This window comes from Bison bison, unplaced genomic scaffold (genome assembly GCF_000754665.1).
Source record: "Bison bison bison isolate TAMUID 2011002044 unplaced genomic scaffold, Bison_UMD1.0 scf7180017864472, whole genome shotgun sequence".
NCBI lineage: Eukaryota > Metazoa > Chordata > Mammalia > Artiodactyla > Bovidae > Bison > Bison bison.
In genome coordinates, this window is record NW_011495033.1 from 5,339,482 (window position 1) to 5,357,104 (window position 17,623).

General features: G+C 36.5%; 2 protein-coding genes across 7 annotated transcripts in view; one reads left to right on the plus strand and one right to left on the minus strand.

The window, feature by feature from the left end:
* Nucleotides 1-17,623, plus strand: part of NF1 (neurofibromin 1) — a 275,386-nt gene that overhangs the window by 188,693 nt on the left and 69,070 nt on the right. The gene's annotated exons all lie outside the window — the stretch shown is intronic.
* OMG (oligodendrocyte myelin glycoprotein) lies at nucleotides 9,768-13,902 on the minus strand. Its single transcript, XM_010861451.1, has 2 exons — nucleotides 12,294-13,902; nucleotides 9,768-11,468 (listed from the first exon to the last, which is right to left on the minus strand). Exons 1-2 carry the CDS (start codon nucleotides 12,294-12,296, stop codon nucleotides 10,140-10,142), a joined length of 1,332 nt encoding a protein of 443 aa, XP_010859753.1. The 5' UTR covers nucleotides 12,297-13,902; the 3' UTR covers nucleotides 9,768-10,139.

Genomic DNA, 17,623 nt, shown 5'->3' on the forward strand with positions numbered 1-17,623 from the left:
TCTGCTTTTGAATATGCTATCTAGGTTGGTCATAACTTTCCTTCCAAGGAGCAAGTGTCTTTTAATTTAATGGCTGCAGTCACCATCTGTAGTGATTTTGGAGCCCAGAAAAATAAAGCCTGACACTGTTTCCCCGTCTATTTCCCATGAAGTGATGGGACCGGATGCCATGATCTTCGTTTTCTGAATGTACTTAAAAAGAAGCAATTAGTGGCTGCAGTCCATCTATTGCTATGAAAACAGTTATATTTTTAATCAACTGTGGCTCACCTCTTTTAATGTAAATATATAAGCCTTGAAAGGAAATAATCCTGAGATATATTTATGAGGTTTGATATTATGTAACAGCATGTGCTGCTGCTAAGTCACTTCAGTCGTGTCCAACTCTGTGTGACCCCATAGACGGCAGCTCACCAGGCTCCCCCGTCCCTGGGATTCTCCAGGCAAGAACACTGGAATGGGTTGCCATTTCCTTCTCCAATGCATGAAAGTGAAAAGTGAAAGTGAAGTCGCTCAGTTGTGTCCAACCCTCAGCGACCCCATGGACTGCATCGTTCCAGACTCCTCCGTCCATGGGATTTTCCAGGCAGGAGTACTGGAGTGGGGTACCACTGCCTTCTCCGGAAACAACATGTAAAAATTCTAAAACAAGCATCTAAGGATAAATGTATCCAAGTGAATATTGTTCCCTTCAGAAGAGTCACTGTTGTAGGTGAGGTACTTACTTTAAACCCTTATGCTTTTGAGCACACATTTTAAGAGAAGTACATTTTTGGAAGTGTAGTATGTTCTGTGTAAATGTGGTAGGAAAATATTCATTCTTGAAAGTTTTTGGTAAAGCAAAATGTCATTTAGTAATATTTTTGCTTAAAATGATTTTTTTCTTGTGTTATATATAAACTGGCTTGTAGTAATATTTGAAAGAAAGGCCCCCAAAGGTGTTTTCACAAATGACAGCCTCATTGGAATAAGAGCTTAAAGACTCAAACATGACTACTTTGAAGAAAAATATAAAGAAATTTAGAATTAAAATCAGTTTATCATATCATCATAGTATAGGAAGATGTTTTACTAGTTTCAGGTGACTCTTTCATTCTTTGATTACTTTGATTATGTTTTATTATGTTTATTATGTTTTATTATTATGTTTAAAGATTATCATATCATCATAGTATAGGAAGATGTTTTACTAGTTTCAGGTGACTCCTTCATTCTTTGATTACTTTTACTATGTTTTAGCCTTTACAGTGCGTTTCTAAGTTCATATTTAACGTCCTACAGCTTTTAAAAAAATTTAATATTAGGGCAAGAGACTCATAACACTTTATCAAAGTATACTTTGTTAAGCAAGAAAGATTTCCAATTGTAGAAAAGCCATAGCATGAAAAAGAATACTAGAGCCTGTAAATAGATGAAATTATTTTTGAACATGTATCAGCTTTCTTTAATTATCTGTCATTGGCATGAGGAAATACAACAGAGCGCCTTGTGGTTAAGTGATAGAGCTGGTGGGCAGCTGTGGCTGTGCGCCAGTTACTCTTACACTATACAATGTCCCGGGTGCAGTAGTGGTCACTGAGGCTTTGATTGGCAAGCAAAGGCCTTCCCAGTGGTTATTGTGGTGTATGGCATCTTTATTTTTCCTTAGTGATTTTTTTTTTCTTTGTCGATGAAAAGCCATTAAATCTTAGTTTATTTTCTATTGAGGCAAGCATTTGACAGGCATTTGAATTCCCTCAGCCTTCCGGAAGTATTCTGTTTGATCTGTGACTATGGGCAACAGAATAACACAAAGTGAAAAACTGCATTTCCTGGTATTGAGTATATTTCATCAGATTTATTTGATGTTTGGCTTTAAGATACCCATTTGAAATTCAGATATCTAATTTTTTTTTACTGATAAACTATATTTTCCATATATAAATGAATGAATAACAAATCTTATAAATTATTTAAAGTGTAATTAAAGAGGATAGGTACATAAGCAATTATATGCCACTCTGGGTTCAGTCATCTCCATCTCTAACCTTTTTAATTACCAAGAATCTCTTATATAAGGCACAGGAGTAATATTTAAAATATTTATGTAGCACCTACAAAATGCTTTAATGTACATGATTTAATCTATTCTTTAAAATGCCCATATGAAATACATGTTATTTAGATCTTCACCAGAGGACACATTTAATCATTTACTCACAATAAGACTATTGGTGACGGTCTTAACTCATGCTTTTATACTAAATCACAATGTACTTTAAATACTCTTAGAATTGTTTTAATCAGGAAAAACCTGTACAGTTTTGCTTTTTTTATGAGTATTTGTATGTGTATGTTTAATTTCTGTACTTTGATTTCATCAATAACTTCCAACAAATTCACAATATCAGGCCATATTTGGCAAAACCAATACAATATTGTAAAGTTAAAAAATAAAAAAAAAAAGAAAAGAAAATGGATGTATTGAGCATTTGTCTCAACTGTTGCCTGAACATGCTTAACAGAGTTGGGGCTGTTGAACCAAAAATGACATTTCTTGAAAGACAACCTTCTTAAAAACCTCACTTGTATCAGTTTTGAAAGTGTGAAGGAAAGTAACCTGCTTAATACATTATTAACACCTTGAGGTGGCTTTTTATTTTTTTCTATTTCCTTGATTTCCCTTGAGTAATCTACTTGTACTAAATTGTTTACAGCACTTTCACTTTTCACTTTCATGCATTGGAGAAGGAAATGGCAACCCACTCCAGTGTTCTTGCCTGGAGAATCCCAGGGACTGCGGAGCCTGGTGGGCTGCCGTCTGTGGGGGGTCGCACAGAGTCGGACACGACTGAAGCTACTTAGCAACAGCAGCAACAAAACTAACCTTTCTCTGGAATTGTTCCAGAGGTAGCTCCCCACTACCTAGAACTAATTTCTTATGTGACAAATAGCAGGCTAGCCAAATCATCCTTCATTTATAAATTTTCTTTAATCTCTGTTTTATCTGGACTTTGAAGCTGTGACTTTGACCTGTTGGAAGAAACTTAGGCTCTAGAATAAGAAAGACTTGGAGGTTTGACTTTTTCTGTCTTAAGAAGGTTATTGTTAGCCCACCAGTCATATCTTTGTTCTTTATTAATTCTTTTATTTAATAAATTCAGATCAAGATCCCCCCCCAAAAAAAAGCTCCTAGCAGGAGGTAATATCTAAACTGAAATAAAGAGGATGAATAAGGTTTGCCAGGGGAAGAAGAGGAAAAGGAGTGTGGCAGCGAGGACATGCAGAATTTCTGAGAGCCTCATGGCAAGAGAGAGTATGGTGAATTACAGGGATAGAAAAATGTTCTGTTTGAACTATACAGTGTGATGGAGTTGGAAATTTTTAAGATGGCACTGTAAAGGGAACCAAGGGCTTGATCATACATGTTAGTAAGCTATTAAGAATTTAGATTTTATTCTGAGATACAATTTCAACAGTACATGAACCATGAACTTCCAGATGTTCAAGCTGGATTTAGAAAAGGCAGAGGAACCAGAGATCAAATTGCCAACATCCGTTGGATCATGGAAAAAGCAAGAGAGTTCCAGAAAAACATTTATTTCTGCCTTATTGACTATGCCAAAGCCTTTGACTGTGTGGATCACAACAAACTGGAAAATTCTTCAAGAGATGGGAATACCAGACCACCTGACCTGACTCCTGAGAAATCTGTATGCAGGTCAAGAAGCAATGGTTAGCACTGGACATGGACCAACAGACTGGTTCCAAATAGGGAAAGGAGTACATCAAGGTTGTATATTGTCACCCTACTTATTTAACTTATATGCAGAGTACATCTTGAGAAATGCTGGGCTGGATGAAGCACAAGCTAGCATCAAGATTGCTGAAAGAAATATCAATAACCTCAGATACACAATGATACCACCCTTACGGCAGAAAGTAAAGAACTAAAGATCCTGTTGATGAAAGTGAAAGAGGAGAGTAATAAAAAGCTGGCTTAAAACCCAACATTCAGAAAACTACGATCATGACGTCCGGTCCCATCACTTCCTGGGAAATAGATGGGGAAACAATGGACACAGTGACAGACTTTACTTTCTTGGGCTCCAAAATCACTGCAGATGGTGACTGCAGCCATGAAATTAAAAGATGCTCCCTGGAAGAAAAGCTATGACCAACCTAGACAGCATATTAAAAAACAAAGACATTACTTTGCCAACAAAGGTCCGCCTAGTCAAAGCTATGGTTTTTCCAATAGTCATGTATGGATGTGAGAGTTGGACTATAAAGAAAGCTGAGCGCTGAAGAATTGATGCTTTTGAACTGTGGTGTTGGAGAAGACTCTTGAGAGTCCCTTGGACTGCAAGGAGGTCAAACCAGTTAATCCAAAAGGAAATCAGTCCTGAATATTCATTGGAAGGACTGATGCTGAAGCTGAAACTCCAGTCCTCTGGCCACCTGATGTGAAGAACTGACTCACTGGAAAAGACCCTGATGCTGGGAAAGATTGAAGGCAGGAAGAAAAGGGGCAACAGAGGATGAGATGGTTGGATGGCATCACCGACTCAACAGACATGGGTTTGAGCAAGCTCTGGGAGTTAGTGATGGACAGGGAAGCCTGGCATGCTGCAGTCCATGTGGTTGCAAAGAGCCAGGCACGACTGAGCTACTGAACTGACTGACTGACTGAGAAACAGACACTTGTTGAAGATTTTTGGTGTTTTTTTGTTGTTGTCTCGTTTTTAGGAGAGAAAGAGCTTGTCTGGTTAGATTTGCTGGAGAACAGTCCGAGGCACAACGATTAACCATGTAGAACTAACGTAAGCTGTATATGCTTCCAAGAAATCTGATAGTACTTCTCAGTCTCTGATCTATATGTCATGGTACCCTCCAGTTTCTTAACTTCCCCTTCCCTATTCACAGTTCATTTTGCATCGTCTGATTTTCTTACTCAACCTAGAACCCTTGGACACCTATTTCAATAATTCTTTTCTTATACCTCTTGTATGTTTCAAAGACAAAACAGGCAATAAAAAATACTTGGTATACATATATGCATTTCAGCATATTTATGTTTTTTGTTTTTATACATAGTTCTGTAACACATTTATATAGTTTTCACTCTATCTTTGTAGTATTTGCATTTTATACATTTCAAAGTTAAAAAAGAAACTACATAAATATTTGTATTGGTCATGTAATATTCTGGCCTGTGGGTCATCATTTACTTAACCACTTTCCTAATGATAGATACTTAGCATTCTGGTTTTCTTGATGTTTGAAAGAATGCTGATATTTACCTAGAATTTACTAGATTAAAGGTTAAAATATTTTAGGTTTTTGATCACTGTTTTGTTGCCCCACCCCACAACCTGTAATTGATATATTAAGTTAAAAATATGCAGATTATGACTTTTTGAATGAGGCACAAGCCACCAACTCAAGGTTGGCAAGTAGCGCCCTCAATTTCTGAGGGAAGTGAAAACTCCTGGGGTTATTTTGATTGAAGGCTCAGTTTCAGTACATTCAGACGAAGTCACGGGATTTTATTATTTAGAGATCCCAGAAACGTGGGGCGGAGAGGGGTGGGAGCAAGCATGCACAGTGAGCTGGGTGGATGGCAGAGCAGTCCTCTGTGCCAGGTCAAGAGAAGAGAGAGAGAGAGCACCTGCTATAAGGTGGTTGGGGTGACAGTCCCTTAACTGTTTGCAGGCTCACTTCTATATGGTTATTTTAAAAGGTGCTCCAGGAAAAGCAAAGTGGGAAATTGTGGTGGGAATCCTAACTTGAGTCCTTATCTAAATGTCCAGCCACGGGGCATGTGTAGTGTTGTCATACTGAAAAATGCTTAGGCAGCAACTCAGAATAGCTATTTTCTCATCACAGTTGCCAGTTACTTTTCAGAAGAGTTGTACCAATATGTGAATGTGGCTGTTTAACTGTGTCTTCCCCAGCATTGATTTTTATTACTTAAAAAAAATTGCTTGCTGATTTAGTAATGAGCATGGCGTCACGTTTTATTTTTGTCATTTATTATGTGATTGCCATATTCCCCATATATTTGTCAGTCCCCACACTTCCTGTCTTTTAAACATTTCTGTTTGTGTCCTTCACATACTTATCCATTGGGAAATCTAAGTATTTTTCTTATCAATTTTATGAGCATTTGATTAGCAATCTCCTTTATGTTTTTCTCTGAGTATTTTTCATCAGGCTTATTAGTCCCAACATAAGAAATTTGGGGTTTTGTATAAACTATTGATGATTTCTTTGTGGGTGTTTTTTTATTTTTCTAATTTAAAATAAAAGCCTTCCACTGAGAGATGCGTGTTCTTTTTTATTCTCCTGTTGGTTTTAAGACTTCCTTTTTTATGTTATCTTTTTTAGTTCACTATGTAGGTGTATCACATGAAGTGAGTATTGAATTGGACTCCTTTCAAATTTTCCCAGCATTGCTTTTTGCATCTTTACTTTCCGCTTTGATTTTTGACTTTTTCCACTGTTTGAGAATGTACTACGTGGTAGGCACTGTTCTAAGCACTTTACGTGTGTTAACTCATTTTTCCCCTCACAACAACCCTTTGAGGAAATGGAGGCACAAAGAATTCTTAATTGTTGTGTGCTCTAATTGTGCTGTCATTTCTATATTACATTTATCTTCTTTTTTATTTTTATGCCACTACTACTCTGCCTTAATTTTTACAACTGACATAGAAAGGCTAAGATTTTTCTGTTTTTTCCTTTTTCTGTTCTTTCCCACTTATTTTTCCAGATGGACTTGAGTATTTTATTCTAAAAAGAATCTCATTGGAATGTTTATCAGAGTTGGCTTAATCCATAAATTATCTGGAATTAATTCGTCTTTACAACATCAATCAAGGTGTGTCTCCTTTAGTTAACCTTTGTTCCTGGTACATTCCAGGTGCTAAAAAAATACTTCAATGAAAGAATAAATGAATGGGAGACCTTTGTTTATCATCTTCATCAAGTCTTGGTTTATACATCTCATTAATTTTTTTTTAACTTTTCTCCATTTGGTCCTGCACATTTCATGTGAATGTTTTTCTTGGCATTATATATTTTGGTTTGTTATTTGCTGTCATGAATATAGTATCCTTTTCCTATAATTTTCTAATTATTTGTTGCCAGCATATGAGAAAACCATTAATGTTTGTATATTTGTTATTAACGTTGTTCTTCTGAAGGCATTCCTGAGGGATCCTTTAGATAGATAATAATTATTTCACCTGTTAATAATAACCATTTTGATTTTTTCAATAATTTTATCCATTGTTTTTGTTCTGGAATTTCCCAAATAATATTTAAAAGATGGTTGATGATAATGGTCATTGAAGAAGACATATTTGAGATCTTTTAAGTTAGCAATAGGAGACATTTTATCATTCTGCTCTCATAAGTGAATGTTTCTCTCTCTTCTGGGTCCCATCTCATTAACATCTGAACTTGAACCCTGGAGGGTGGAGGAGCAGGACTGAAGCAAATTTACCATTTCGTTCTCTCGCTCTTAGAGCTTGGGTGTTGACATACATGGGAATTTCTCAACGAACTGAGCTTGGACATAGACGTGTAACAGCGGCATTACTGCACATAGAATGTGAGGAGCCAAGGCACTGCTAAGACTATATGTGAATTATGCCATTTATTGCTTAGGAGTAAATGCCCTCTATGAATAAGTTCTGCTAGCCCATTTTATGGGTTATGAAACTGTGACTTAGGATATTGGTAACTTGTCCAGGGTTATATAGCTGAGAAGTGTCAGAGACAGGATTTAGGGCTAGAAGATTGGACATCAAAGCACATATTCTTCACCATGACTTTCTCCCTTATTACATTTGCTTTTGTGTTTGTTCTCTTATATGAGTTCTCTTGACTGGTGAGAAACAAAAGTTACTTGTAAAATAAAATCAAACCTTCAGTATGGATGGATGGACCTTACAAGTTTGAGAGATAGATGCTGAGGACTACTGCATTTTGAATGTTTATGGAGCCCAATAATATGGTAGTTCTTGTTGTATTGGCAAGTAATGATCTCTCCTCCATTATTAATGATAAGAATACAATTTCCATGAAAGTATATAATTACTAATTACTGTACTTCTTTCTGAGGACTTAGAGTCTGTGTGGTTGACATGTGTTGTGCTGGTAAATTTACTGTATTTTTTCCCTGCATTTTGCAGATATGTCGATAAGATTGGCATAATTTATAGGTGCTGCTAATGCTATAATATATAAATTACACTTTTTGGTCATTTTTCCTCATGGGATTTCTAAGACAACATTGAATTTTTGGCACCCTCAGAGTGAAAGACAATTAACTCTAAGAAACCTACTTTCTGTGGAGTTCAGAGTGTGTGTATTTTTAAAACAAGATGCAAGTGTGTGGTAGAGTAGGAAATACCTAAGCAGTTAGCCTCTACCATTGATGGTGAAGATACTAGATCAGTATTGGGAGAGAGTGGAGACAGCATACCCATTTTAAAATCATTTAGGGGCTATCTCAGATAACTCCTTTTCTTCATGGTGAATCCCCTCCTGACAGTAGTGAACCAAGTAGGTTTGCCAGGGCAGAAAAATGTCTCAGAGTCTCTGAAATAATAAGTCCGTATAGGAGAGGAATTGCTTTACTGAAGCTTAAAAGTAATTTTTCCATAAGCCTGCCCCTTAAAAGAAAGAAAAAATGAAGAGAGCATAAGATTGTTACTTTTCTGTGTCTCTGAATAGAAATGTTCCCAAACGTGGAAAGAAAACTATCTTAATTTTTAAATTTCTTTCTGTACTCTTTTCCCAACTCTAAGAATGCTTGAAATAGATTCCTCCTTATGGCACAAATTAAATTCCTCATTTGTGGCTCACGAATTTCAATTATGCTGTCTTGCATTTTAATCTAGCCTTGTTTTCAGGACTTCTTTTTCTGACTCTTGGCTATTACTTATGTTTGTCTCTTAATTCAAACAATGGCTTCCTTTGTATTAGTAGACAGTTCTCAGTTTTCTTCTAGTTGAAGCCCCAGTGCAGTTTGACTTGGAGTACCCGGATGTATCTCACGCCCGCTCTAGTCCTGCTGTCTGTTTTATTGGACTCATCACCTGGTTGTAGCACCAAATGAATTCCAGCCTTCTTTGGCTTTTCTCCTTTTCTTTTCCTCTCCCTCTGTTAGTACTGCTGGTGTTCGTTAGACCCCCGTGATTTTATCCTGAAACTAATGTTGATTTTGACTTAGCTAAGTCAGATTCTAACTTCTGATGTACAAAAGATAAATTTCTCTTTCCTGCTCATAGAAGACTTTTAACTGTATAATTATTTTAGTTTTCTACTAATGAACAGTTTGTTAAATATTCACTAAAACTGTTCCTTCTTTATATGTCTTTTAAGTTTAAATTTTTATTGCATTTTTAATACTTTTATACAGTGCAAAAAAACAAAGCCATCAAACTTGCCTTATTAAAATGCAAAGCCTAGTGTCCTCTAGCTTTTTGAAGAGCTTTTGTCCATTATATAATCTGTAAAGTAGCCAAGAGTTCCTCAGAAGCAGGACATCATTTAGATTTAAAACAATTATGGCTTGTGTGTAAAATAATGATGTGACGTTACCATTCATGGGGAGGCAACCACAGTTTTACTTTAGTGGCAGAATGCTTGGATACCTCCAGTATTATATTTGCCATAAAGACTTTACCAAAGTACCTTAGAGCAAAAAAGTTTGTCATGTCATTTCTAGTAAGTAGATTAAGTTGGTATGACTAGAAAGCCAAGTGACACAGATATGAGCATAGACCTTTTATTTTTTTCCCAGATGTTTGACAGTGTAAACATACATAAAATACATATTAAAGTTTAGATGCTTTATATTTTGTGCAGTAAATTGAAGCCTTAAAAAGAAAACACTTTATTTTTTAAAAAAAGGAAACTCATTAGTTTTACTTCATTAAGACAGTAAAATAGCAGCAAGTACCAAGACATTGTGCACTTCTTTTATTTAAGACAAGTTACTTCATTTACATCAGAGTCAGAAACGGTAAGACTGGCTTTCTTAAATACTTAATATAAGCTTGAGTCACTGGTTAGATAGGGGAATATTTTCCCAGCTGTACATCAGGGAGGAGTTCATTCATTAAATTTCAGAGAAGTGCAGACCCTCAGACAGCCAGCATGACCACAGCATTGAGCATTAAGAGAAACGAAGCATTTACTTTCCAAGCACTTGCCACAGAAGGTAAGCGTGTCTTTCCGTCTGTGGTTGTCTCTTCCCTCCGTAAGTTAAGGGTTGTGCTTTGTTGAGGCATTTCAGAGAAATCATTTGGCATGCCACTAGTAATACTTAGGGTCATGGGTGTTGGGGATGATTTTGTTGAGCTAGTGAGGCTTGTGTTTGTAACCATTCCATCTTGGAGATGAATAGTTAGAGTTGCAGCAGCTGCTTCACGAGAATTGATGGTTTCTGTGGATGTATCTTCTGGATAGGGCACAAAAGCCTTGTCAGTGCTAGTCAAGGTGGTATCTTTGCTTAGAGTGGCACCAAACGTTGTTTCCTTTGTTCGATATTGTTTGGGTATTTTGGTCACTTTGGACTGAGTTACCGTACTCAGAGAGTTAATGGTGTCCACTGTCTGCATCCCGCTTACAGTGAACAAGCTTGAGGTAAATCCAGAAGGTGTGGGGTATATGCTATGTTCCTTCAAAGATGATATTTGGCTAGAACAGGGAGTCCCTATTACATGGGCTTTTGTTTCCATCATCCACTTAAGTAAATAAGTAATGTTTTGGTGGTGGTCACATGACCACCTGTTATTGTAAAGGGTTATCTCTTGCAACTGAAAGAGTTGGTCAAAAGCTTGATCTGGAATGAATGTGAACTTATTGTTGTGCAGGTAAAGATGTGTGAGATTTGTCAGGTTTATTAATGTTCCTGGAAGGATTTGTGTCAAGGAATTGTTAGACAGGTCCACGGTATGTAGTTTGGAGGGCATGTTGGTTGGAACTGTCCAGAGTTTGTTACTACTGAGGTTGAGAACCTCGAGACTTCTTAGTGTATTTTTAATGAGGACAACCTTTTCCAGCATATTCTTAGAAACATCCAGGTATTTAAGGTTCCACTGATAGGCAGTATCAGATTTTTCAAGCAGTTTAATGTTGTTGTTAGCAGCAGACATATTCCAGAGGGACCGAGGTAACTGAGCAGGCAAGCTTTCAAGCCTGTTATTTGAAATGTCCAGGGTCCTCAGATTGGTGTACTGGGTTAACTGGTTATGCAGATCAGTAAAGTGGTTATAAGACAAATTTAAATGGATAATATTCTCTTGCAGTCCAGATGGTAATGTAGTCAAGTTTCTGCCTGAACAGTCCACATGCCTGTGCCTCTCGGTGCATATACATTGGAGAGGACAAATGCATAAAATACCAGGTGTGAGAAACAGAAGGATGAACAGGCTGGGAGACATTTTCAATATCTGATATTCCATCAAAGCCTGGAAACAAACAGATACACCCTTCCTTTAATATGCAAATACAATTAGGCATCTGCATGGGTCAGTTAGCATTAGGCAAAATTTTCAATAAACCTCGTTGTTGTTGAGTTCTTTTATAATTGTTCCAGTGATTAAACTAACAAAGCTCCCCTTCATTTATAGTCCAAATGCTTAATCCTTCAACTGGGGCTATGTGGTAGAGACAGACTCTCTCCCCCTACTCTCTTCTGTATTTTCTCCTTTCTTTTTACCATAATCTGTCTTATTTATCTTCCTTGAGACTTGATAAAATTGTATTCTTGGCAAATAAAAATCCGAAAGAATCTTAAGCTGTTACTATTTTTTTATGTTATTCTTCCTTATTCAAATGGGAAAAAATGGCTGTCGTGTCTGTTTTGGTGTTTTGTTTTGTTTTGTTTTTTCCTTAAGATCTCTGCAGTAAAGAAATAGTCAGTGTGTATATATAAGATGGATTTTATTTAGATATTAAGACAGTACTTTGAAATTCACCTTCGTCTTCTCAGGATAAATATATCCTTGCAAAACATTTTAAGGCACTTGAAAAATCTGACTAACCCCATACCTTAAAATCTCACATTTTATAAAGTGATTTCTCTATATTTCAGTGCCGAGTCTAAAGGAAAACAATGTGTATATTTACAAAGTGAATGAATATTAGAAAGAAATCCCTCAACTGACACTGCAGCAAATTTCTGGTGCATGCACTTGCTATTGAATATATATTCAATCCTAACGTTGACTTTCTCTTAAAAAAAGAAAAAAATTCTGAAGTCGATTTTTTTACTGATTTAAATAACAGCTTACCATAGTGTCGTCTTCAACATCAGCATCTCATTTTCTCCGGGAAACTTAAGCTTAAAGGTCGCCTTGTTCTGGAAAGTAGGAACCGCTTCTGGCTGTGGGCTGTGCTTGCCTGCTCAGCTGCATTGTGTTGCTGTGAGCTGAAGCTCTGCAACCACCTGATCAGTACCACATAGGAGGACTGCAGAGCTGTCATTGGTGCGGACTCAAATTTATTGCAGGAGGTGCACACTCGACAGAATGAACCCCGAAAAAATCTTTTTTTTAATTTACAGCATTGAGTGTACCCATATAGCTCAGATTTGCCATAGGAAGGAAAACCTCGTGGACTTTAGACCTGGCCCTACTCATTTCTGTGTATTTGTCTGAGCTTTGGCTTTACATTTTAACATTTACCTCGTGGAGAATTCGTGGTTCTTTATAATGCTCCTACTTTTCATGCTTTTTATACATTGAAAAATGCTGAAAATGAACTTGACCTTCCTTGTGGATGGTTTTCTAAGATATTAGTTTAACTGTTTTTGAACTCTGCCTTCTCAATTTTTTTTTTCCTAAAATGGTACAATTGTCATGTCACTTTTAAAAATAACATCTAATTTTTTATGTGCTCCCCCAGTGTGGTGATTATTATGTACAATCACCTTTTCAAATTTATCAGCCACTTAACTGTTCATCTTTTGGGGAAGTACAAAAGTACTTAAATATGATTATTTTATTTTATCTTTTTGATACAAAGGATTATTTTACCCAGGCTATACAAATGAGGGAGGCTGTGTTTTTAAATGAACGTCTCATTTTTCTAAATTATCAGTTCATGTGGTAACGTAAATGTGTTTTATTTTATGTCTTTTGGATTAAGGATTTTTTTTCTTCATGAAGTTACTTTGATGAGTGAATATGAATATTATTTTCTCCAGAGACATCTTTGGTAATATATGAATAACTATTTATTTGATTTTATGGCTTGAAAATAATAGCATAAATTTTAGATGATTTCTTCAGAATGTTTTACATTTTATCTTACTGAGAAAACAGTTTGTAGTTCTTAAATTACACGAAATAATGTAAAAGGGAAGTTTTTCATTAGGGGCTGTATAAAATGAGATTTATGATCGCTTCAGCTCTACTCTTTAGTGGACCAATTGTATGAATAATCTATTAAAAGTTGAATCTAATTTCTAGAAGAGCCAACTTACCTTAGAAAAGAAAACAAGGTAATGACAGTTTTTTTGCCAAATTGTTACCATTTAAAAACCAGAAGGTATGGGGCTTCCGTGGTGGCTCAGTAGTGAAGAATCCACCTGCCAGTGTAGGAACCACGGGTTCCACAGGTTTGACCCCTAGTTGGGAAAGATCCCCCAACCCCTGGAGCAGCTGAGCCCATGTGCCACAGCTACTGAGCCTGTGATCTAGAGCCTGGGAGCTGCAACTACTGAAACCCGCACGCTCTAGATCCTGTGCTCCACAACAAGAGAAGCCGCTGCATTGAAAAGCCCAAGCACCTCACCTGGAAAGTGGCCTCTGCTAACCACAACTGAGGAAAAACCCTCACAGCAGTGAAGACCCGGCACAGCCAAAAATTAAATAAAATTTAAAAGTAATAAAAAAAACCAGCCGTTATTGGACTTCCCTTGTGGCTCAGCTGGTAAAGAATCCGCCTGCAATGCGAGAGACTTGGGTTCAATCCCTGGGTTGGGAAGATGCCCTGGAGAAGGGAAAGGCTACCCACTCCAGTATTCTTGGGCTTCCTTTGTGGCTCAGCTGGTAAAGAATCTGCCTGTAATGCAGGAGATCCTGGTTTGATCCCTGGGTTGGGAAGATCCCAAGGAGAAGGGAAAGGCTGCCCACTCCAGTATTCTGGCCTGGAGAATTCCATGAGGTTGTAAAGAGTTGGACAGACCGAGCGACTTTCACTCACTCACTCACTCACTCATTAGCATATTACATATAAAGAAAATCTCTTTATGTCTATTTATTAAATCCTTCATTTTTCTCTAAATTACATTTGCCATTCTTTTATCCCAAATTTTACCCTAATAGAATTTACTGTAAAAATTGAAGCTTATTTTCTTAGAGGAGAAACTATACTCTAGGAGTCATGTTTTGTATGAGATTAATGTTCCTAGAAAAGTACCTACATTTTAAATGTCTGTAGTGTTCGAAATTTATTATTGATTAGGTACTTTATTCCCACTTTACTTTGAGGGTTCAGCCTTGAACTCTTTAAGATTCTTTCTGTGAATTTAAGAAGCCACTCATCAATCTTAGTGCTTAATAATAATGTTTTAAAAATACTGTGTTCAACAATATTATGGAAATACCAGATGAGAGTTTTGACATTTCAGTTTCTTCTGTTTTAGCTTCTGGGTATGTATGTTAAACTTCACAGGAAGTGGCTGAGGGTCAGTTTGTTGTTGTTTAGTTGCTAAGTTGTGTCCGGCTCTGCAACCCCATGGACTATAGCCTACCAGGCTCTTCTGACCATGGGGTTTCCCAGGCAAGAATACTGGAGTGGATTGCCATTTCCTTTTCCAGGGATCTTCCCAGTGCAGGTATCAAACCCGCATCTCCTGCATTGGCAGGCAGATTCTTTACCACTGAGCCACCACAGAAGACCTGGGGGTCAGTTTACCAAACACTTCTTAAATTTCTCCTTTTAATTTTAGGAAGTCTCATTATATCCATGTGGAAGTAGAGTTATCCAGTTCCATTATACTTACTAGTACTTTTTTTTTTTTTGAAAGAAAGAACATGTTGTTTCAGTAGCTAGAGGATCATATGAATTTGTGTTTAGGCTGTATTGAAATCAGATTTTGCTGCATATGATAGAAAATTCCAGTATAATAGTAGTAGCAATGTTTCTTATTTTAAGTTTGGGGACATGTGAGGTTGTTTCTGTTATTCAAAGATTATTGGAAAATTCTCAAAAAGAAAAAGAGGGTGGAAGTACTATTTATAGCCATACCACCCTGAATGTGTCTAATCCAGAAGCTAAGCGGGATCAGGCCTAGTTAGTACTTAGATGGGAGAAAAAGGGAAGTACATTTTATTTATTTTTTGATTTATTTAAAAACATGTATATATTTTGGCTGTGCTAGGACTTCATTGCTATGTGCATGCTTTCTCTAGTTGTGAAAAGTGGGGCTCCTCTTTATTTGCGGTTCAGGCTTCTCATTGTAGTGGCTTCTCTTGGGGCACTAGACTCTAGGGCATATGGGCTTCAGTAGGCGCAGCTCACAGGCTCCAGAGTGCGGGCTTAGTAGTTATGGCACACAAACTTAGTTGGTCCGCTGCATGTGGCATCTTCCCAGACCAGGGATCAAACTGGTGTCCCTTGCATTGCAAGGCGGATTCTTAACCACTGAACCACCAGGGAAGTCCAGGAAATACATTTTAATGCTCTTGAATTGAAACCATCTGTCCTTATGATTTTAGAAATTCTCATGAAATAAAATAATAGTGTATTACTCCAAAAAATAATTTTTTGTAGGCTGAAGTGTTTGTTACAAATTATTTTAGATGTTATTCAGACACATTACATTTTATAAAAGTCTGTCAAGTCAAGAACTACAGTTGTTTATGCAACTATTATATTCTAGACTAAGCAGTAAATTAATTTACATATTCTTTCGTGAAACATGCTGTTCTAGGATATATTACCCCAATATTGTGAAAAGTATAACAAATTACCTGCCAAGGAACAGCTCGCCCATATTAATCAAGTTTGGCAACCCAATCCGTTTATCTTTGTTACTTAAGCTGATAACATTTATTGTGCTTATTTGAGAGTGAAAGTATTATGTTCTCTATTTTTAGTAATACAGACTGAATTTACTGCTGAAAACAGCTAAGAGTACTGAATAAAGTATTATAAAAGTATGGAAGGACTGACAAGATAGAAATTATCAAGTCAAAATTCAAAAAGGACCTTTCTCTTACCTCACCACCCTTTTCCCCCCATGCCACTGGCTTGTTGCCAAAACTCAGTCACTTGTTCCTAGGATGTCCCTCATCTGGATTTATCTGTTTGCTTCCTTGTGAAGATTTAATTTGTTCCTCTATCCTCATATTTCCTATAAATAGTTTCTAACAGCATTACATAGCTGCTTATTTATATCATCCTACAGTAGTTTCAAAATAATATCAAGTATTGCTACAGACAATTAGTTTATAGACTACTGAATAACGTTTAAGATTTGTTGCAGCCTTCTTTGTTTTAGAATATATTTCACTAAGGATGTATAGTCAATTCTGTGTCCTAACACAACTTGAAAGAAATAATTGTTTTCTCTATATTTTTATATCACCAACTTTACATAAAGTTCATCTGTTTCAGTTGCTTAGCAGTTTTTAGGGACTGTGTAAGTCAAAAACAAGGTACTTTCAGGAAAATTTTGCTTCTCTTTCCCCTCCACCCTATTCCTTTCCTCTTCCTATCAGTGACTGTTTTTATTATTGATAGCTTTTGATTGTATCTTAACAGTATTTCTTTTTGAAAACCCAACAAAAATATGTGTGTATGTATCATATGTTCTTACCCCTTCCTTATATAAGTGGTTACTACATATCTTGTTCTTTTTTTCTTAATAATATATCTCTAAGATCACCCCATGTCTGCGTATAGAGGTCTTTCACATTCATTACATGATTCATAGTGCTGCATTTGGGAGTGTACCATGGTTTATTTAACTAGTGCCCAGATGGGTATCTGGATTGTTTCTAGACTTTTGCTATTACAAATAATGCCACAGTGAATACCCTTGCATCTTATTTTGTCCAACAAGTCTTACAAAAAAATTTCTATAAGTAGGATTGCTGAGTGAAAGGAAAAGTGCATTTGAAAATTTCCGGGTATTACCAGATTTCTCTCTGTAGATGGTACCATTTTGCAGTCTTAACAGCAGTGTGTCAGGGTGTCTGGTTCTGGAGACCTAGAGACTCTGTTGCTGAACTTCTGTATTTTTTTTTCTTACTATGAGAAAAGTTGCATATCTTTGTCTTTGTTTTCAAGGATCATTTAAAATTTTTCTTCTATAACTGTCTTTTATATGTTTTGCATACTTTTTCTAGTGTGTTGTGGGTATCCCTCCTCCGCCACATCTGGGTTTAGGTTTTTTAAAATTTAGGGTTATTAGCCCTTTGTCTTAATTTAAGTTGCACATTTTCCCCCAGTTTGCCCTTTGTCTTTTGACAAAGGGTTTTTTTTTATGGTGTTTGTTTTATTTTTACATCTGAAAGTTTTATGTAATGGATTTCTTTTTTTTTTAAGTAGTACTTTTGGATTTCAAGTCTCAAGTAGAAAGATTTGTCCTACTTTCAGATTATAAAGGAAT